The 21,919-nt window shown below is 44.2% G+C and overlaps 1 protein-coding gene across 7 annotated transcripts in view; it reads left to right on the forward strand.

Annotated features, from left to right (window-relative positions):
* KIAA0319L (KIAA0319 like) overlaps positions 1–21,919 on the forward strand; it is a 121,334-nt gene that overhangs the window by 34,682 nt on the left and 64,733 nt on the right. For all 7 annotated transcript variants that reach the window (XR_016211121.1, XM_070078775.2, XM_051832163.3 and 4 more), the window contains exon 3: positions 7,422–7,945. Coding sequence is in view for 3 of the 7 variants with exons in the window: in XM_070078775.2 (XP_069934876.1) it covers positions 7,422–7,945 (524 nt within the window). In the remaining 4 variants the exon portion in view is untranslated. The remainder of the gene's footprint in view (positions 1–7,421; positions 7,946–21,919) is intronic.

Raw genomic sequence — 21,919 nt, forward strand, 5'->3', positions numbered from 1 at the left:
TGAGGTTTCTTTCCTGTATGCATTCTTTGATGACTAGTAAGAATTGAGCTTTTCCACATTTATTATATATGGTTTCTCATCAGAATAAATTATCTGATATTCCAACAGTTTTCTCTGAAATATTTCATATATTCTTTAAAGATTTATTTATTTGAAAGGCAGAGAGGGAGAGTAAAGAGGGAGGGAAGGAAGGAGGGAAGGAGGGAAGGAGGGAGGGAGGGAGGAAGGGAGGATGATAGTGAATTTCTTCCCCCAAATATTTGCAACCGCCAAGGCTTGTTGTGACCAAAGCCAGGAGCCAGGAACACCACCTGGGTCTCCCATGTGGGTGGCAAGAACCCAAGTACTTGAGCCATCATCACCTCCCAAGCACATAAGCAGGACTGGAAGCTGAATCAGAAGCAGAGCCAGGACTTAAACCAGCTCTCTGATTTGGTGTGTGGACATCCTAAGCAGTGACTTAACTCGCTGTGCTACAGTGCTCACCCCTATTCATTACATTTGAAAGACTTTTCTCGATTATGTATTCTCTCAAGATGAGTAAGGACTATCTTTTGAACAAAGGCTTTCTCACATTAATTCTACTGTAGGGTTTCTGACTGTTATTAATTCCCTGATGGCTTGAAAGGATAGAGTTCTTTGAAAAGCATTTTCATGTTCACTGCATTTTTTATTCACTTTTTTTAAGATTTATTTTTATTTATTTGAAAGACAGAATTACAGAGAGAGGAGAGGCAGAGAGAGAGAGGTCTTCCATCCACTGGTTCACTCCCCAGATGGCCACAACGGCCAGAGCTGCGCCTATCCGAAGCCAGGAGCCAGGAGCTTCCTCTGGGTCTCCCACGTGGGTTCAGGGGCCCAAGGACTTGGGCCATCTTCTACTGCTTTCCCAGGCCATAGCAGAGAGCTGGATCAGAAGAGGAGCAGCTGGAATTAGAACCGGCATCCATATGGGTTGCCAGCGCTTCAGGCCAGGGCTTTAACCCACTGTGCCACAGCGCCGGCCCCTCATTGCATTTTTTTAAAAAAGATTTACTTATTTATTTGAGTGTCAGAGTTACAGAGCAGGAGAGGCAAAGAAAGAGATCTTCCATCCACTAGTTCACTCCCCTGTTGGCTGCAACATTGGGGGCTGGGCCAGGCTAAAGGCAGGAGGCAGGAGCTTCTTCCAGGTCTCCCATGTGGATAGCAGGGACCCAAGCACACGGACCATCTTCTGCTGCTTTTCCCATGCCATTAGCAGGGAGCTGGATTGGAAGTGAAGCAGCCAGGTCACAAACTGGCACCTACATGGTATATCAGTGTCACAGGCGGTGGCTTTACCCACTACACACAGTGCCCACCCCCTCCATATCCATTGCATTTATGGTTTTTTTTCTAACATGAATTCTTTGCTTATTATAATTGTTGAGTGCTTCTTAAGGAATTTCCCACATTCAATACATTGATAAAGTTGGTTGCCTATATGAATTTTATGATAATTTAAGAGAGATGACAGTGATATAGCTTGTTTATAGCTATCTCACATTCTTTACTTATATGGGGTTTTGTCCAGTGTGATTTCTTTGATGCCTAACAAAGAAGGAATTATATTTGGAGATTTTTCCACATTTCTTTTTTTTTTTTTTTTTTTGACAGGCAGAGTGGACAGTGTGAGAGAGAGACAGAGAGAAAGGTCTTCCTTTTTGCCGTTGGTTCACCCTCCAATGGCCGCCGCTGCAGCCGGCGCACCGCGCTGATCCGATGGCAGGAGCCAGGATCCAGGTGCTTTTCCTGGTCTCCCATGGGGTGCAGGGCCCAAGCACCTGGGCCATCCTCCACTGCACTCCCTGGCCATAGCAGAGAGCTGGCCTGGAAGAGGGGCAACCGGGACAGAATCCGGCGCCCTGACCGGGACTAGAACCCGGTGTGCCGGCGCCGCAAGGCGGAGGATTAGCCTATTGAGCCACGGCGCCGGTGATTTTTCCACATTTCTTTCATTTGTGTTCCAGTTCTCTGTGGAGCCTCTACCTTCTCAGTCCAGGACTCCTTCCAACATGGCATGCTTTTTTTCTTTTCTATAATAGAGCCTTCAGAAGTATTTTGCTTTGTTTCAAACCAGTACTCCTGGAATGCACATGAACCTAATGAACTTCTCATCCCTCCATCCAAGGCTCTGCTTCTTGCTCCAGTTAGGTGATTAGTTTTGTTTTAAAAGAAAGAAGCCCATGGATGCCAGATTCCTATAATTTTTCAGTATCACATCCTTGTCCAGGTCCATTGAGTAGCATTCAAATGTCTCTATTCAAAAATTTGGCTAAAGGTCACAGCCACATTCCTAATGTCAGTGATCCCAGAATCTGTGCTCTTGGTAGTTTTGGGAACATCTCTCTCCTGAGCATCTGTTCTCATAGGCAAGGGCAGAGGATTCTGTGTCCATCAATAGTTCTTGAGACTAGAAGTTCAAAATCAAGGTGTGAGTAGAGTTGGTTTCTTCTGAGACTCTGTGTAAAGTCTTTCTTTGTTCCCTTAGCTTCTGATGATTGCTGTCAACCTTGGCATTCCTTGACTTGTGGCTGTATCACAATTTCTGCCTCTGTCATCACATGGCATTTTCCTTCAGTTCAACATAATTTACTAAATTTCCCTCAGGCAGTTTCAACTTATATTTGTGTAAAGTAGTATTCCTCCAAAGACTGAAGGGAAGGGCCAGCATTGTGACATAGTGGGCTAAGCCACCACCTTCAACACTGGCACCCATATCGGATGGGTGAGTCCTGGCTGCTCTGCTTCTGATCCAGCTCGCTGATAATGTGCCTGGGACAGCAGAGGAAGAAGGCCCAGGTGCTTGGGTCCTGTACCCACGTGGGAGACCCAGAAGAAGCTCCTGGCTCCTGGGTTTGGCCTGGCCCAGCTCTATCTGTTGTGACCATTTAGGGGAGTGAACCAGTGAATGGAAAATATCTTTCTCCCTCTCTCTGTTACTCCCTTTCTCTGTAACTCTTCTTTTCAAATCAATTAATCAGTCAATCAATCTTAAAAAAAGACTGAAGGGAACCACTCTCTAGATTTCTGGAGCTCTTTCTCTATGTAGCTTCCTTCTTTCAGGTACTTTATTGGAACATTCTAGCTATCACAGCCACCCCGAATTCTGTCTCCTTTACCCAGCAAGACCTCTCTATTCTGCTTGGATTCTCCCAGCCTGTGCCACAGTTTAAAGCAAGCCTCCAGCCAAAGGTCAGGGTGATTGTAGCGGTCATCTGGTTTGCTTCCTTTCTCAGGGATCACAATCCTGCACTCCTGTTGCCCAGTCTGAAAGAAGCTGTGTCCTGTATTTTGTTTAGTTTTCTAGTTGCTCGTGGTTGGGGGGTAAGTCTTATATTAGAGCAAGTCCTCCTTTGGACAGAAATGGAAATCATAATGCATTTAAAAATTAAATAGAATGGTGGGTTATAAAAAGTACAAGTTATTTTCATTTGTGTCAGCCTCTTCACTATGTTAATTATGAGAGAATTGTTCTGAGAAAAATGAGAGAAAGCTGATATACAGGTAGTTGCTGATGTGACTGTCTTAGTTTCAGCAAAGTCTGTACAGCCAGGCTACTATTGGCAGAATTTGTTAATAAGGTAGCAATATGGGAAGGTGATTAAGGAAATGGGTATTTCTGTAATTTTTATAGCTTCATTTTTTCATAATTGCTGTTTCTTCATCCTTTCTTAAGGAAGTTCTGTCTTATCTGGCCTTCTAAGATATTTGATTTAGGTCTGTGCCAGTGTATCTTTGTTTCCTTCCTTCCTTCCTTCCTTCCTTCCTTCCTTCCTTCCTTCCTTCCTTTCTTTTGTTTGTTTGTTTGTTTGTTTGTTTTTAAAGACTATTTGAATGACAGAGTTACAGAGAGGCAGAGGCAGAGAGAGAGAGAGATCTTCCAACTACTGGTTCACTCCCCAAATGGCCGCAATGGCCAGAGCTGTGCCGATTCGAAGCCAGGAGCTTCTTCTGGGTCTACCACATGGGTGCAGGGTTCCAAGGACTTGGGCCATCTTATACCACTTTCCCAGGCCATAGCAGAGAACTGCATCAAAAGTGGAGCAGCCGGGTCTCAGACCTGCGCCCATATGGGATGCCAGCATTGCAGACAGTGGCTTTACCCATTGTGCCACAGCACTGGCCCCATATTTTGTATTTTTTGATGTATTGTGAAGTATCATGGGAATTTTTGTGTGTGACCTTTTTAGAAGATGCTGGCAGCTAAGGCTGAATTTATGCATCAGGAATATAGATTCTTTGTTTCACAAATTAGGAAAATGGAAAACCTAAGATTTCCTACAGCCCAGAGGAAGGTATTAACATATAGGGTATTGCAGTGATTTCTGGGAGTTTCCGACTTTGTATGAGAATGGAGTTGTGAGCATTTCTCCGAGAGGGTAGCATATTTTCTGTTTGGTAAGGATCAGAATGGGGGTGCACTTTGACATCTGACTGAGATTTGTGCTTTTATCCCTCTCATACACTGACTTAGGTCAGTTGTTGACTGACAATACACTATACTTCAGCTTTTATTTAGACACTAACCCTAGGAGGGTCTTTGCCAAGAACCATTTAATGAATCTTTGTTTTCAAGATCGGTGGCAGGGTGGCTTCTATAGAATTCCTGACTCAGGAGTCCAGAAACCTACCTTTATCTTCCTTCTATCTTCCAGTAATTATGTCCACATTGAATCTGTTGGACATTTACTAGTTCACAGGAGTCAGATTCACTGTCACTGATTATAGGATTGTTGCTTTAAAGTCTTTTATCAGTTTTTGTATGTGCAGACATTATTATCCATCTTTTCAATGCTTTGAGTCTATTGCCTGTTTTCTTTAAGTAATTCCAATGTATATTTTATGTGAGGTGAGGAAAGATGGGCCCAGAGCTTGGTATTTAAAGTGGCACTCAGTAACTAGGTTGTGTAACCCTGCACTCACATGATTCTGAGATTGAGCCCCTCTTTTTATTTTTTTAAGATTTATTTATTTATTTGAAAGGCAGAATTAAGGCCGGCGCCGCGGCTCACTAGGCTAATCCTCCGCCTAGCGGCGCCGGCACACCGGGTTCTAGTCCCGGTCGGGGCGCCGGATTCTGTCCCGGTTGCCCCTCTTCCAGGCCAGCCCTCTGCTGTGGCCCGGGAGTGCAGTGGAGGATGGCCCAGGTGCTTGGGCCCTGCACCCCATGGGAGACCAGGAAAAGCACCTGGCTCCTGGCTCCTGCCATCGGATCAGCGCGGTGCGCCGGCCGCAGCGCGCCGGCCGCGGCGGCCATTGGAGGGTGAACCAACGGCAAAAGGAAGACCTTTCTCTCTGTCTCTCTCTCTCACTGTCCACTCTGCCTGTCAAAAAAAATAAAAAAAAAAAAAAAAAAAGAAAGGCAGAATTATAGAGGTGCACAGGCAGAGAGAGAGGGGTCTTCTATCCACTGGTTTACTCCCAAAATGGCCACAACAGCTGGAGCTGTGCTGATCTGAAGCCAGGAGCCAGGAGCTTCTTCTGGATCCCTTTAAATTTTGTGCCCAAGGTTTCTTTCTTGCCTTATTCTCTTATTCTGGTTCTGTTTTTTTGTTTTGTTTTGTTTTAAGACATATTATTTGAAAGGCAGAATTACAGAGAGGGAGAGGCAGTAGAGAGAGAGACAGAGACAGAGACAGAGACAGAGAGAAACAGAGAGACAGAGAGAGACAGAGGGGAGGAAGAGAGATCTATCCATTGGTTTGCTGCTTTCCCAGGTGCATTAGCAGGGAGCTGAATTGAAAGTGGAACAGCTGGGACTCAGACTAGCGCCCATATGGGATGCCAGTGTCTCAGGCAGTGGATTTACCCACTACACCACATTGCCGTCCCCTGGTTTTGTTTCTATATAGCTCTGACCACAGCTAATAGACTATGATCTTAAAATGAACAATTTTCATTTAGAACATTTTTTTAAAAGATTTATTTACTTGAGAGGCATAAGCAGAGATACACAGAGAGAGACAGAGGTGGGGGAGGGGGAGGAGCGGAGATCTTCCATATGCTGGTTCACTCACCAAGTGGCTGCAATGCCCAGAGCTGGGCTGATCTAAAGCCAGGAGCCAGGAGCTTCCAGGTCTCCTTTGTGTATACAAGACCCCAAGCACTTGGGCTGTCTTCTGCTGCTTTCCCAGGCAAATTAGCTGGGAGCTGGATTGGAAGTGAAGCAGCCAGAACTCGAACCAGTACCCATATGGGATGCTGACACTTCAGATGGAGGCTTAACCTTCTATGCCACAGTGCCAGTCCCTAGAACATGTTTTGACTTTACTTTGTCTAAGAGAACAGAGGTGAGGTAATATTTCAGGAAAATCATTACCATGCTTGAAATAACACAACAGCCAAAAATTTATCCATAAGCAATATTATCTAGAAGTTTGGACTGTATTATCTAGATTACACACAGTAAATCACTATTATATTTCCATTCCTTTTATTTAAAAAAAATTATTTATTTACTTGAGAGGTAGAGTTACAGAGAGAGGGAGAGACAGAGATAAAGGCCTTCCATCCATTGGTTCACTCTCCAAATGGCCACAACGGCTGGAGCTGAGCTGATCCAAAGTCAGGAGCCAGGAGCTTCTGGGTCTCTGATGCGGTTGCAGGGGCCCAAGCACTTGGGCCATCTTCTACTGCTTTCCCAGGCCACAGCAGTGAGCTGGATGGGGAAGAGGAGCAGCCACATCACTCACCGGTGCCCATATGGGATTTCTGTGCTGCTGTCAGAAGCCTAGCCTACTTCGCCATAGTGCTGGCCCCTCCTTTATCTCTTACTATAATCTGACTTTATTATTAAGAATTTCCTTCTAGCAGAGTCCCTCTCATGATTAAAGTTTTTGGTAATCTTGACTACTACTCTGGCTGATACCATGGTATGCAAAACCATATCGAATGGTGACCTGCATGAAGTCAAGGTGCTCAGTTTGTGTTGTTGCCAGTTCATGGGGTGAAATGTTCGAGGAACTTATTGAGCTACCTGTTGTTTTGGTTTCATAGTCTTCACATTGTCCTGGAGAAATGCCTTGGAAATCAGTGGGAGGTCAAGTGTTGGGACTCTGTCTCCATGTTCCCTGTACTCTCACATCAGCATAGTTCGTTTTTTTTTTTTTGTTTTGTTTTTTTTTTTTTTTTTTTGTCTCATGAATGGGAATTTTGTGCAAAAGCTCTGCATTGTTTGATCTCATTGAGCAGGGGAACCACTGATGAATGTGGAGCAGTTCTTCTAGAAACTAAAATGTCCTGAGCCACCAACTACTCTTAGAGTCACCAGACAGCTTTCTCACCTTCTTAGAAACCTGTCTTCAAACTAGCCTCAACTGTTGGTATTCAAGGCTCTTTACAGAGCAGTTGACTCTGTTTTTATTTCACTTTAAAATGTTTTCATTGTTTGTTTTTAGATGCCAGTGAGAGCCAGTGCCAGCAAAGGAAGACACAGTTTGGAGCTGGCCTGAGACCTGGGGGAGAAAATCCCCTCCGGCTTCTTGAGGGATCCCTCTCTTTCCAGTCGTGTTGGGCTGCCTGCTGCCAGGACTCTGCCTGCCATGCCTTTTGGTGGCTGGAAGGGATGTGTATTCAGGCAGACTGCAGCAAGTCACGGAGCTGCCAGGCTTTTAGGACAGACTCTTCCAATTCTGTGCTGGTGTTTTTAAAAAAATTCCAAACTGAAGATGATTTGGGTTTTCCACCTGAAGATGATGTACCACATCTTCTGGGACTGGGATGGAGCAGAGCATCTTGGAGGAGACAGGGGCCACCCAGAGCTCCACTCAGACTTGCTGTATCTTCCAATGACCAGCGGAACTTAATCAGGAAGCTTCAGAAGAGAGAGAATCCCAGTGAAGTTATTCCTTTAATGACACAGCATTCTAAAGTGAATGATTCAAAGGAGCTACCTGATCTAACTGCCAGTGGTTCTACAGAGGTAAGCATGGTATGAAGAAGGAGCAGAGAAAGTGTTCAGTCTGCTCTTACATTTGACACTTTGCCAGCATTGAGGCTGATGCTTTGGGCAGTGCTCATAGGCCAAGGCGTGTGTGTATAAAGCTGCTCAGTGTCAACCTAGTTGCTGCTGCCGGGATGTACAAGGGTCATTTGCCCTTAGAGATGTTGGTTCACTGATGCATTTCTGACCATTGTTTGGTAAAAGCAGAAAGCTGCTCATTATCTAGTCTAGGCTCGTTCTTGGCTACAGGTAAGTGTAGTTGTGTGGGTGTCAGTCTCCACCAACGGTTCTGCAGTGTTTCTGCCAGATTGCAAAACAGTTGATTGATATGGTTGCAGTCAAGTTCTCCTCCTCCATCTCCCGCTTGTAAATACATTCTTTATGAGGTAGTTTCTATTCTAGTCTGAATTAACCTTGCCTGGTACAGCAAACCAAGATGTGACCTGCTGGGCCGGGGAGCAGGATGTGGCCATTAGCCAAGAGGTCTCTAAGGGTGAATTCTCACCAAGCTGTGTATGCCAAAGGAGATACCATCAGTAGAATTTATTCAGCTTATTGTGTTTCTTCATTGTTGATCTTCCTGGGCAAATGATTAAAAGGAATGACTCACTCTTTGCTCAGTCTGCCTTGATTACTGTGACTTATTTTTGTATTTGTTTTGTCCTGTTTGTCTCTATCAAGTTGAAGCCAGAGTGGGGAGGCTACTGCAAGCCAGGCCCTATGTATGCTAATCATTATATTTTGTCATTTTGTTTAATTTTCACAGCAACATTTCCAAGGTAGGTATTATTAATTCCTTGTTGCTAGTGAGGAAAATGAGGCTCAAACAGGTTAAACAACTTGCCCATCCATGATCGTGTAACTAATGAGTAAATGCTGGAATTGAGACCTAGATTTAATATTTAAAAAAAAAAAAAAACAGTGCAATAGTCGAGAACAGTCATAAGTGTACTATGCTCATCAAGATTTATGAAAACCTGTCAATGTCAGTTTTTTTTTTTATTTTTTATTTATTTGAGAGGTAGAGTTACAGACAGTGAGAGGAAGAGACAGAGAGAAAGGTCTTCCTTCTGCTGGCTCACTCCCCAGATGCCGCAATGGCTGGAGCTGTGCCAATGTGAAACCAGGAGCTTCTTCCTGGTCTCCCACATGGGTGAGGGGCCCAAGGACTTGGGACATCTTCTACTGCTTTCCCAGGCCATAGCAGAGAGCTGGATTGGAAGAGGAGCAGCCAGGACTAGAACCGGTGCCCATATGGGATGCCGGCGCCGCAGGCAGAGGATTAACCTACTGCGCCATGGCACCAGCCCAGTGTCGGGTACTTTTCTAAGCATTAAAGTTACAAAGGTGAACAAGACATGGTCCATGCCCTCAGGGAGTTTATAGTCTTACAGAAACTAAGAAGTGGATGTGGATATTTATAACAGTGTATAATTACTGCATTAACAGATATATGTACATGATACAATAGGAACACAATGAGGAAGTGATTCACTTGAGCTGGTAGGTGGTATGTATATGCAGGTAAAACTTGACAGAGATATTCAACATTTCTTAAAGGATGTATTAGGATTTCACTAGGGGGGTTAAAGGTAGTTAAAAAACATTCTGGACAGAGGCACAGTGTTTGCAGACTCAGTGAGTCTAAGTGTATATTGTGCATTTACTATGGTAATGAATACTATAGAGAAGCTGAACATGATATCTGACCTAATAGAACTTATAGTCTAGCAAGGAAAATAGACATTAGATTTATAATAATTAAATCATTATAAGCTTGATGTAGGTTGTAAGAGGATAAATACAGAGGGCTGTGACAGCATGTAACAAGAACTTTAAATAGAGATGAAGGTGTAAGGTTAGGTTTCCCCAAGGAAAGGAAGTTTTGAGACCTATAATAAGGGTTAGAGGAAGAGTATTTTAGGCAGAGGAAATAGTTTCTTTATTTTTTTTTTAAAATTTATTTTATTTATTTCAAAGACAGAGTTACAGAGAGAGGTAGAGACAGAGAGAGAGGTCTTCCATCCGCTGGTTCACTCCCCAGATGGCCACAACGGTTAGAGCTGCGCTGATCCAAAGTCAGGAGCCAGGAGCTTCTTCCGGGTCTCCCACCTGGGTGCATAGACCCAAGGACTTGGGCCATCTTCTGCTGCTTTCCCAGGCCATAGCAGAGAGCTGGATTGGAAGAGGAGCAGCCAGGACTAGAACCGGCGCTCACATGGGATGCTGGTGCTTCAGGTCAGGGCTTTAACCCACTGTGCCACAGCACTGGCCCCAAGGAAATAGTTTCAAAGTGTGTTAAGTACTGTAGAGTATGGGAAGATCAGGAATTTGAAAGAGCTAGTGATGAAAGAAGAGACTTAAGAGGTGTACAGAGCCTTGAGGCTTAAGGTACTAGCCATTATCTCAAGATCTGGAGGAAGTCATTAGAGAATTTTAGGCAAGAATGATATGGAGTAATGTCCCCCATTATCAATGGGGGACATATTCCAGGGCCCTCAGTGGATGCTGAAACTGTGGATCAGATGAACCTTATATATACTATATTTCATTGTCACTGTATATCTTAGCAACCTTAATATAGGATTTTTTTTATTAAATCTAGAAGTTCACTTTTTCACATAAAGGAAGCACTTCACAGCTTCTCTGGTGTATCTGAATTGAAAACATCACTATTCTTGTGCTTTGTGGCCTTTAAGTAAAATAAGGGTTATTTGAATATAAGCACTGCAATATCAGACAGTTGATCTGATAACCTAGCCAACTACTAAATAACTAATGGGTGAGTAGCAGTTACAGTGTGGGTATACTGAACAAAGGGATGGTTTATATTCTGAGTGGGATTGAGTGGGATGGTTCAAGATTCCATCATGCTACTTAGAATGCATGCAATATAAAACTTATGAATTGTTTATTTCTTGAATTCTCCATTTAGTATTTTCAGACCAGTTTGGGAATAACTGAAACCATGGAAAGCAAAACCTCGCATAATGGTAGACTACTGTATTCAGATATATTGCTGTGTAATGAACAGACTGGAAAAGTGCAAGAATGTATATGGGCCCATGAAGTAGGAGGCTTTTCAGGCAAGAGAACCATTGCAATAGAGGTGATTAAAGGTTCAGGAAGGGAGATAGACAACAGATAATCCCTCAGAACTATGGAGTTTAGAATGTACTGGACTCACTTTGAGGCTTTGTTGAACAAAGGTCATTGGGCACAACTCTATAGTCTGATTCAGTAGGTCAGCAGGCCTGAGAATTTGCATTTTTTAAAAAAATTTATTTGACAGATAGAGTTAGACAGTGAGAGAGAGAGAGACAGAGAGAAAGGTCTTCCCTTCGTTGGTTCACACCCCAAATGGCCGCCATGGCCGGAACTACACCGATCCGAAGCCAGGAACCAGATGCCTCCTCCTGGTCTCCCATGCAGGTGCAGGGGCCCAAGCACCCTGGCCATCTCCACTGCCCTCCCGGGCCACAGCAGAGCTGGACTGGAGGAGGAGCAACTGGGACTAGAACCCAGTGCCCATATGGGATCCTGGCGCTGCAGGTGGAGGATTAACCAAGTGAACCAAGGTGCTGCCCTGAGAATTTGCATTTTAATAAGTTCCTGGAGTGAGTGCCAATGCTACTAGACTTTGAGATCACATTCTGAGAACCACTGCCTCTTAAGTCTTAGTTTAAGCAGGATACCTCTTCCTTGTGTTAGGGAGGAAGGATTGGGAGGGAGGCAGCTAAAGTAGGTATATAGGTTCCGTAGAAGGGAGTTATAGCAGTTCTCTCATTCCTGCTTCTTCTGAAGTGTAGTAAATCGTTTATGGAGAGTAGAAGCAGAAATAAGTGGGCTAGGGTTAGGTGGGTAATTGGCTGGAAAATCAGAAGTTTGGAGAGAGTGATTAGGATTTGAAATAACCGTTTTTGAAGGATAAGAGATGGCAAGCTATGTAAGGAATAAGGAGATGGCTAGCCTTGAATATGGAGACCATGCATTTATAACATTGGTACTGGTGTTTAGAGTTTTATGAGTCTCCTTAGTAGCTGTCAAAAAATGGCTCAAAGGGGTAGGTATTGTAGTGCAGCAGGTTAAGGTGTGGCTTGGGACACCACATTCCCATTTTGGAATACTTGGGATCAAGTCTCACTTCTGCTTCTGATCCAGCTTCCTGCAAATGTTTGTGGAAGGCAGCAGATGATGGCCCAGGTACTTGGATTTCCCCCCACCCATGTGGGAGACCCAGATGGAGTTACTGGCTGCTGGTTTCAGCCTGGCCAAGCCCCAGCTGTTGTAGGTATTTGGGCAGTGAACCAGCAGATGAAAGAGCGCTCTCTCTGTTACCCTGCCATCCAAAGAAATACATCTTAAAAGAAATGGCTGATAATTGGACTCATCCAAGATAGGAGCTTTGCTAGGTGGTTTGTGCATAAAGAAATTGGGCATGGAAATTTAGGTGGTCATTAAAAGAGTAGATGAAAGAGTATGAGATAAGAAAAGGGTAAGGGCAGGCATTTAGTCTAGTGATTAAGACGCTCACCTTCCAAATCAAAGTATCTGGGTTTGGTCACTGGCTCTGATTTCAGCTTTTAGCTGATACAGACTCTGGGAGGCACTGGTGATGCCTTGGTAAGTGGGCTCCTGCTACCCATGTGGAAGACCTGGACTGAGTTCCCAGCTCTTGGCTTCTGCCCACCCCAGTCCTGGCAATAGAGACATTTGGGATGTGAGTCAGAGGATTGAAGCACTCTCTGTCTGTCTGTCTGTGCCTTTCAAATAAATAAAATACACAATAATCATCTTACTGAGAAAAAGAGGCAAATCTAAGAGGGGGCTGACAGAGAAAGAAGTTAAAGGAGTTTGGCATTTATGTATTTCTGTGATGGGGAAGCAGATGTGGGGATGAGGAGACAGGTAAATATGAGTCTAGGAAGGACAGAAAGTCCTTGGCAAAGCCTGGGATATTTGAATTTAAAGTTTTGGAGGTGGAGATTTTTTTAAAAATATTTATTTATTTATGTATTTAAAAGGCAGAGGTACAGATAAATGGAGAGAGAGAGAGACAGAGACAGAGAGAATCTTCCATCTTCTGGTTCACTTCCCAAATGGCAGTAGCTGGGGCTGGACCAGCCCAAAGCCAGGATCCTGGAACTCCATCTGGGTCTCCCACATGAGTGGCAGTGGCCCAAGCACTTGAGCCATCTTCTGCTGCTTTTTCAGGTGCATTAGCAGGGAGCTGGATGAGAAGTGGAGCAGCCAGGACTTCAACCAGCACTCCTTTGGGATGCTGGCATTACAGGTGGTAACTTAACCTGCTACACCACAATGCCAGCCCTGGAGATGTTCTTGTGATGATACAATCTATGGTGTAGCTGTGGAAGAGGGCTGCTGAGTAGAGTGGAGCTGTTTATGTAGACCAGGAACTGGAAGAACTCAGCAAGCCTAACAAACATGTTGAATTTGTTACACAGTGGACATTGAGAGTTTCTAATAATGATGACAGTAGTAGCAATGGCTCATGTTTTCTGAGTGTGAACTATGTGTCAGATACCATTCTGAGCCCTTTCCGTACATTAACTATACAACAAATCCTATGAAGTACTGTAACTATCCCTATTTTCTAAATAAAGGCACAAAAAAAAAAAAAAAAAGAAAAAAAAAAAGAAAGAAAGAAAGGTAGGTAGGTAGGTAGGTAGGTTAAGGAACATGGCCAAAGCAACATGGGCAGTATATAGTAGAACCAAGACTTGATCCCAGGCAGCCTAATTCTGTCCAGAGTCTGTCCCCTTAACCCCTTTACTCTTCAGGCAGGACTTGGGATAAAGAGGAATTTTGAGAGCCAGATGTCAAAGCCATCTGTAAAGTAGGAGGAGTGATGAGTAAGTTGGAAGATGACAACTATGATGAGAGTTGAAATATAGTGCAGCAAGATGGCAAAGGAGAGGAGGATTTTACAAGAAGGTAGGAGAGTAATGATTTGCAAAGGGCATTAGGAAGGGGGAGCAGAGGAAATAGCTTAGTGCACCACAGGATAATTATCTCCAGTGAAATTAGAAATGGACCAGTAAAATTAGAAATGTAGATTTAAACCTGACAGCCTCCTGGAAGATGGTGAAAACTGAAACTTGGGCCTTACAGAATTTTGTGTGTGCTGGAAGGAATGTCTTGAAATTGTGGCTGGTTAGTTCTTTTTCCTTTTCTCAGCAGTGGGCAGTGGTAATAAATTACTGTCAGTGAGCAGGATTTCACAGGCTTTGTGGTCCAACATGGGGGGAGTGGGTGGGCCTGGGGGGTGGGGAGGAATACTGAACTTGAACTGTGAACCACAAGAGTGGGAATGGGCTTTCACTGCAGGTAGTGTTGCCCAGAGACATGACACATTTTGGCATCACTTATTGAGAACTGAAAATATTGCTAAAAAATGGGACAAAGTGAAGTCTTCATATCTATACCAGTTATTTTTGACCTTGCATGCCATGCTTAGGAGTGTCATTCTTACCCTGAAGGTTATGGATAGTTCTGGAAGGTCACCTTGTACATTCAGGATACTTAAAGGGTAAACATTTCTTTTGGGAGAGAACTTGGAGTTCCAACTTCTGCTTACTGCACCAGGGAAAGAAAGAGAAATGTATGCACTGCAGATTTCCTAATTAGGGATGACTGGCTAGCAGCACTGGTTTCTAGTTTGTGCTCTTTTCACTAAGGTAGGTCAAGCAACTCTGCATCTAAAATTGTAGCATAAATTGCTCTTGTCTTGCTTGAAATACCTGCAGAGCTGCAATGGCATTGGGTTGTCACTATGCATATTTCATTTTTTTAGAGACATATGAGGCTTCTTCAGAAAGTTCATGGAAAATAGAATTAAAAGATAAATTTATTTTGGTGCAAAAGTTTTGAAATCCATGCATACAAGGGGTCTTTAAAAAGTTCATGAAAATGCATGTTATGAGAAAATGGTGCTTGGATTTCAATTTTTTTGTACCCAAATAAACTTACCTTGCTGCCATTTTTTTCCCACAAACTTTTTGAAGTACTCTCCAGTACACACAAATACACACACACACATATACACACACTAATAGCAAGTATTGTGGACCTTTTGCAATTCCAGAAGTGGAAAAGAGTGCCATCGGTTTATTCCCTTTTCCCACCTTCAAGAGAGAGAAGCTTGTCCTGCTGGTTTAAGTACTGGCACCTTTCTGCACCATGATCCTCTGGATTATTGGCAGCAGAGGCGTGGAGCCTTGTTGACAGGGTCCTGGAACATGTACAGTACTAGAAGTTCTGCCTTTGGCAATTAATTGCTGCCAGTCCTGCTTTGTGAAGGAGGAGGGAGTGTTTCCTTTGAACCCAGAAAATGAAGGTCCACTTAGCTATCCCCACAGGTGAGATTTGACTTTAGGAAGCCTGAGCTGTTCTCTCTACCACTCATTTTCTCCCCATTTCTCAACAGTAATCACAACATTTTCTTTCTTTTTAAAGTTTATTTACTCATTTTTTATTTATTTGAAAGGCAGAAAGAGAGAGTGGTAGGGAGAGAGAGAGAGAGAGAGAGAGAGAGAGAGAGAGATTGATTGATTGATCCTCTGGCTACTGCTTCGTTCCCCAAATGCCCACAACAACCAGTGCTGGGCTAGGTGAAGCCTAGAGCAGGAACTCTTCCCATGTGGGTGACAGGGCCTCAAGTACTTGAGCCATCATCTGCTGTATCCTAAGACTATTAGGAGGAAGCTGGATTAGAAGGTGGGGGTGGGACCCAGTCCCAGATACTCTAATATGGGATGTGGCAGCTGAACCCACCGTGCCTCATGGCAGGCCCAGTCATAGCAAATGGCTGAGGAGATTTAAGTAAGCTCCTGGACATCCTTCTGTTGCCTTTTGTCGCTAGGGAGGCTCCTGTGCTTACTCCTCATAATGCCTGCGCTTACTCGTAGCAGAAGACAGAGGCTTGCAGTGTGCGCAGCAGCAGAGCAGAGCCTTACATAAGCAAGGGCAGAACCCCAGCACTTCTTGTTCCCTTCTTGTTTTTGTTTTTGTTTTTCAGGATTTTTTTACTTGCTTGCTTTTGGTTTTTGTTTTTAAAGTTTCCTTTAAATCCTTTAGGCTTGTAAAATTTTTATCAAGGATTTATTTATTCTGGCTGTTACTTCCTGATGAATTTGGAATCTCTCAGAGCCTAGTTTTCCCCAAATTCACCTCAGTTACTTGACAGACTGGTTAAAAACCTTCACTAACATTTTTTTAGCCCTAGGCCCCCTTCTAGGCTTCTGGCTTGTATAATTTGCATGGTTTTCTTAACTTTCAATGACTTAGATTCTCCCAGTACTGCCCATGCATAGTGCACATATACTTACTAAAGCACTACCCCTCCCCCAGCCTGACAGTTTGCACCAGCAGAATAACTGGAAGCCTGTTTCCCTGTTGTATGCGAACAGGAGGCCCTGCAATTGTAGTATTCCTTTTATTACAAATATTAGTTCCTGAACTACAATCCCTTTCCAACTGCCTACTTTCTGCTTCTTTATTATATGGTTTTTACTATGCACAGTGAATTTGAAACTATGTTGGTTACTTTGTAAGTTAACATTATTTTAGTCCTTTGGGGCTACTATAACAAAATGCCATAAATTGAATGGTTTATAAACAGCAGAAATTTATTTCTTACGGTTCTGGATACTGAGAAGTCTCAAGATGAAAAGTGTGGGCAGACATATCTGACGAGGGGCCTGTTCCTTGTAGATGGTACGTTCTAGCTATGTCCTCACATGGTAGAAGAGGCAAATAAACAACCTCAGATCCCCTTTTTAAAAAATTTTTTTTTAAAGATTTATTTCTTTATTTGAAAGAAAGAATTACAGAGAAGCAGAGAGAGAGAGGTCTCCCATCCACTGGTTTGCACCCCAGATGGCTGCAACTACTGGAGCTGGGCCAATACGAAGCCAGGAGCTAGGAGTTTCTTCTGGGTCTCCCATGTGGATGCAGGGGCCCAAGGACCTGGGCCATCTTCTACTGCTTTCCCAGGCCATAGCAGAGAGCTGGATCAGAAGTGGAACAGCCAGGACTTGAACTGGCACACATATGGGATACTGGCACTCCAGGTGGCAGCTTTACCTGCTATGCCACAGTGGTGGCCCCATCAGATCTGCTTTATAAAAGCATTTTGAATGGCCCCTCTACCTAGCACCATCACCCTGAAGGTTAGAATTTCTTCCTTTTTATTAAATTTTAAAAATGTATTTGAGCGGTAAGTGTTGAGATACAATGGGTTAAGCAGCTGCTTGGGACACATACATGCCTTATCAGAGTACCTGGTTCAAGTCCTGGCTACTCTGCTTCCGATCCAGCTTCCTGTTAATGCACCCGGGAAAGCAGCAAATGATGGCTCAAGTACTTGAGCCCTTTCCACCCATGTGGGAAATTCAGACAGAGTTCTCACTCTTGGTTTTGGCCTGGTCCAGCTGATGCACGCATTTGGGGAATGAACCAGTAGATGGAAACTCTTTCTTTCTTTCTCTGTCATTCTGCCTTTCAGATAAATAAATCTTTAAAAAAATTTGTTTGAAAAGCATAGAGAATTGCAGGTGGAGAGCTCCCATCTGCTAGTCCACTCCCCAAATGACCGTGATGGCCAGGGCTGGGCTGGGGCTGGAGCAAAGTTGGAAACTCAATCCAGGTGTCCCATAAGGGTGGCAGGAACCCAGTTACTTGAGCCACTGCTGCTTCCCAGGGTCTTCACTGGCCTGAAGCTGGAGTCAGCAGCTAGAGCTGGGAATTGAACCCAGGTACTCCAATGTGGTATGCAGGCATCTTAACTGGTAGGCTAAACGCCTGCTCCTGGGATTTCAACATAGGAATTTTCAAACCATAGTTCTTATGACACGAGATAATGAGGGGGGCTGGTGTTGTGGCTCAACGGGTAAGGCTACCTCCTGTGATGCAGGCATCCCAGATGGGCACCAGTTCAAGTCCTGGCTGCTCCACTATTACTACTACTACTACTACTACTACTACTACTACTACTACTTCTTCTTCTTCTTCTTCTTCTTCTTCTTCTTCTTCTTCTTCTTCTTCTTTTTAATGATTTATTTATTTATTTGAAAGTCAGAGTTACACAGAAAGAGGAGAGGCAGAGAGAGAGAGAGGGGTTTTCCATCTGCTGGTTCACTCCCTAATTGGCCTCACTGGCTGGAGCTGTGGTGATCCAAAGCCAGGAGCCAGGAGCTTCCTCGGGGTCTCCCATGAGGGTGCAGGGGCCTAAGGACTTGGGCCATCTTCTACTGCTGTCCCAGGCCATAGCAGAGAGCTGCTTTGGAAGTGGAGCAGCTAGGTCTTGAACTGGCATCCGTATGGGATGGGGTGCCGGCGCTTCAGGCCAGGGCGTTAACCCTCTGTGCCACAGCACTGGCCCCCTGTTCTACTTCTGATCCAGCTCCCTGCTGATACACCTGGGAAGGCAGCAGAGGATGGTTCAAGTGCTTGGGCCCCTACATGCATGTGGAAGACCTGAAGAAAGCTCCTGGTTCTTGGCTTCACTCTGGCCCAGCCCCTGCCATTGTGGCCATTTGGGGAATAAACCAGCAGATGGAAGATTCATTCATTCATTCTCCCCCCACGCCAATAACTGTACCTTTCAAATAAATAAAAATATAATTTTGGAGAAAAAAGAAGAGACAATGAGGGTTTTGATATGAATTCAATGATAGATCTCGCTAACTGACAGAACTTGAGCCATGGGGGAAAATATCTTAAAACTAGCCATATCTTTTACCACCATAGGCTGCCATCCTTCCCTCTTTCCTGCTTCCTGGATGGTTTTAGTTTCTCTAAGGAGACTCATGAGATGTAACTTTGTAACTAACTGTTACAAAGAAATACCTTGCCACATTGTCCAGCCCCAGCTTCAGTTGCTGAGAATTGGGTGTGTGTGTGTGTGTGTGTGTGTGTGTTTTAAGATTGATTTATTTACTTTGAAAGTCAGAGTTAAACAGAGAGAGGAGAGGCCGAGAGAGAAAGAGAGAGGTCTTCCATTCGATGGTTCACTCCCCAATTGGCCGCGATGGCTGGAGCTGCACCAATCCGAAGCCAGCAGCTTCTTCCGGGTCTCCCATGTGGGGACCAGGGGCCCAAGGACTTGGGCCAGTCCCATCTTCTACGCTATCCCAGGCCATAGCAGAGAGCTGGATCGGAAGTGGAGCAGCCGAGACTTGAACCGGCGTCCATATGAGATGCTGGTGCTTCAGGCCAGGGTGTTAACCTGCTGCACCACAGCGTTGGCCCCTGGGGATGTGTTTTTAAAACCCGCTGGCTTTAGCTACTGCAGGGAGACGTTGTCTATCCTCTGGTGGGATTTTTATTATGATCATGTGGCTTTTTGTTTTGTTTCATACACTTCTCTCTCAGTGTATGTTGAAAGCTGAATTTTTCTAAATTATTTGTTAATATTAAGTGGAAACCAGAGTAGCATGTATTTCACACAGGAGGACAACTCTAGGACCAGGATAATGTAACCCAGCTAAGTGTGAACATCCTGTGAATGCCCTGTGGGCTCCTACTCAGAATGGAGTAGATAGTGATAGAGAATCTTGCTTGGGCATTCTGAATTTTTTTATTTTTTTGAGATTTATTTATTTGAAAGGCAGAGTTACAGAAAGGCAGAGGCAGAGAGAGGTCTTCCATTCACTGGTTCAGTCTCCAGATGGCCATAACAGCTGGAGCTGTGCTAATCTGAAGCCAGGAACCCCCTCAAGGTCTCCCACCCGGGTACAGGGGCCCAGGGACCTGGGCCATCTTCCACTGCTTTCCCAGGCCATAGCAGAGAGCTGGATAGGAAGTGGAGCAGACAGAACTCGAACTGGCACCCACATGGGATGTTGGCAATGCAGGCGGTGGCTCTACCTGCTACACTACAGTGCCAGCCTAGAATTATGGTGTTTATCACTGGGTTTGGATGTCTTGATTTGTAGAAGGTGGTCACAGAGTGGGGGCAGAGAATAAGGGAGAAAGAGGAAAAGAAGAGAGATGGAGATTTAGAGAAAGAGAATGAAAAATTAAACCTTTCACCATTCTGAATAAGGCTCCTTTGAAGAAGAAACAGGTGTATTCAGCTGGGGCAAAATTTTATAACATATGGTATATTCACAATTGCATTATCTTTTATGATTTCTGTCAGGTATTAGAGAAAATTGCCCAAGGAGATTCCATCCAACTATATCATTCCCTAAAAATTGTTAGTATTACTTCATAATTTCTGAAGTAGAATAATTTATTCCATGTTTCCTTAAAAATAAATGCATAATAAATAGATGATAAACTGTTTCTTTCAAAATAATTTGCCTAGGGCCTGGTGCTGTGGCGCAGTGGGTTAATGGCCTGGCCTTAAGCGCTGGCATCCCATATGGGTGCCAGTTCAAATCCTGGCTGCTCCTCTTCTGATCCAGCTCTCTGCTATTGCCTGAGAAAGCAGTAGAAGATGGCCCAAGTCCTTGGGCCCCTGCACCCACACAAGAGACCCAGAGGAAGCTCCTGGCTCCTGGCTTCGGATTGGTGCAGCTCTGGCCGTTGTGGCCATCTGGGGAGTGAACCATTAGGTGGAAGACCTCCCTCTCTCTCTCTCTCTCTCTCTCTCTCTCTCTCTCTCTGCCTCTCCTCTCTCTGTAATTCTGACTTTCAAATAAATAAATAAATCTTTAAAAAAATAATTTGCCTAACTTTCTACATCTAGTAATCTATTTTAAAGCAGTAACTCCTAAAGGAAGAGCATTGTACACAATGAGGAGATGTTATTTATTTAATGAAAAAAGTGAAAGCAATCTAATAAGGAGAAAATGGGCATTGTGCAAACATTAAAAAAATTTTTTTGGGTCTGTGGACGACTCTTTTGTTACTCCATTTTACTTTCCACTCCAGCCAGAATGAATGCTCGCTTTTCTAGGGACACCATACTTTTTTTTTTTTTTTTTTTTTTAAGATTTATTTATTTATTTGAAAGTCAGAGAAAGAGAAGGAGAGGCAGGGAGAGAGAGATCTTCCATCCACTGGTTCACTCCCCAAATGGGCAGAGCTGTGCTGATCTGAAGCCAGGAGCCAGAAGCTTCCTCCAGGTCTCCCACATGGGTGCAGGGGCCCAAGGACCTGGGTCATCTTCCATTGCTTTCCCAGGCCACAGCAGAGAGCTGGATCAGAAGTGGAGCATCCAGGACTTGAACCGGCACCCATGTGGGATGTGGGCACTGCAGGCGGCAGCTTTACCTACTATGCCACAGTGCCAACCCTGACACCATACTTTTTAAAAACAGCTAATTGCCATATTATAAATTATAAATGTTTAAAGTGTAGAATTTGGTTAGTTTCGACATGTGTGTGTATATATATGTGTATATATATATATATATGTATATGTGTGTGTGTGTGTATTCACATATATATTCTCATGTATACCCATAAAGCCGTCACCATGAAAAAGAACATATCCATCAAATATCCATCAACCCCAGCCCTTTTGGAATCCATCTACCTCACTTCTCCTTTGTCCTCAACAACTGAATCTGCTTTTAGTCATTATAGATTTTCTAGAATTTTACATAAATGGAATTATACATTATGTATATATTTTAATGACTTTATTGAGGTCTAATTTACATGCCATAAAACTCATTCCTGGCCAGCGCCGCGGCTCACTAGGCTAATCCTCCGCCTTGCGGCGCTGGCACACCGGGTTCTAGTCCCGGTCGGGGCGCCGGATTCTGTCCCGGTTGCCCCTCTTCCAGGCCAGCTCTCTGCTGTGGCCAGGGAGTGCAGTGGAGGATGGCCCAAGTACTTGGGCCCTGCACCTGCATGGGAGACCAGGATAAGTACCTGGCTCCTGCCATCGGATCAGCGCAGTGCGCCAAGCGCAGTGCACCAGCTGCAGTGGCCATTGGAGGGTGAACCAACGGCAAAGGAAGACCTTTCTGTCTGTTT

This window comes from Oryctolagus cuniculus, chromosome 7 (genome assembly GCF_051225735.1).
Source record: "Oryctolagus cuniculus isolate XC-2025 breed Fujian yellow rabbit chromosome 7, ASM5122573v1, whole genome shotgun sequence".
Taxonomy (NCBI): Eukaryota; Metazoa; Chordata; class Mammalia; order Lagomorpha; family Leporidae; genus Oryctolagus; species Oryctolagus cuniculus.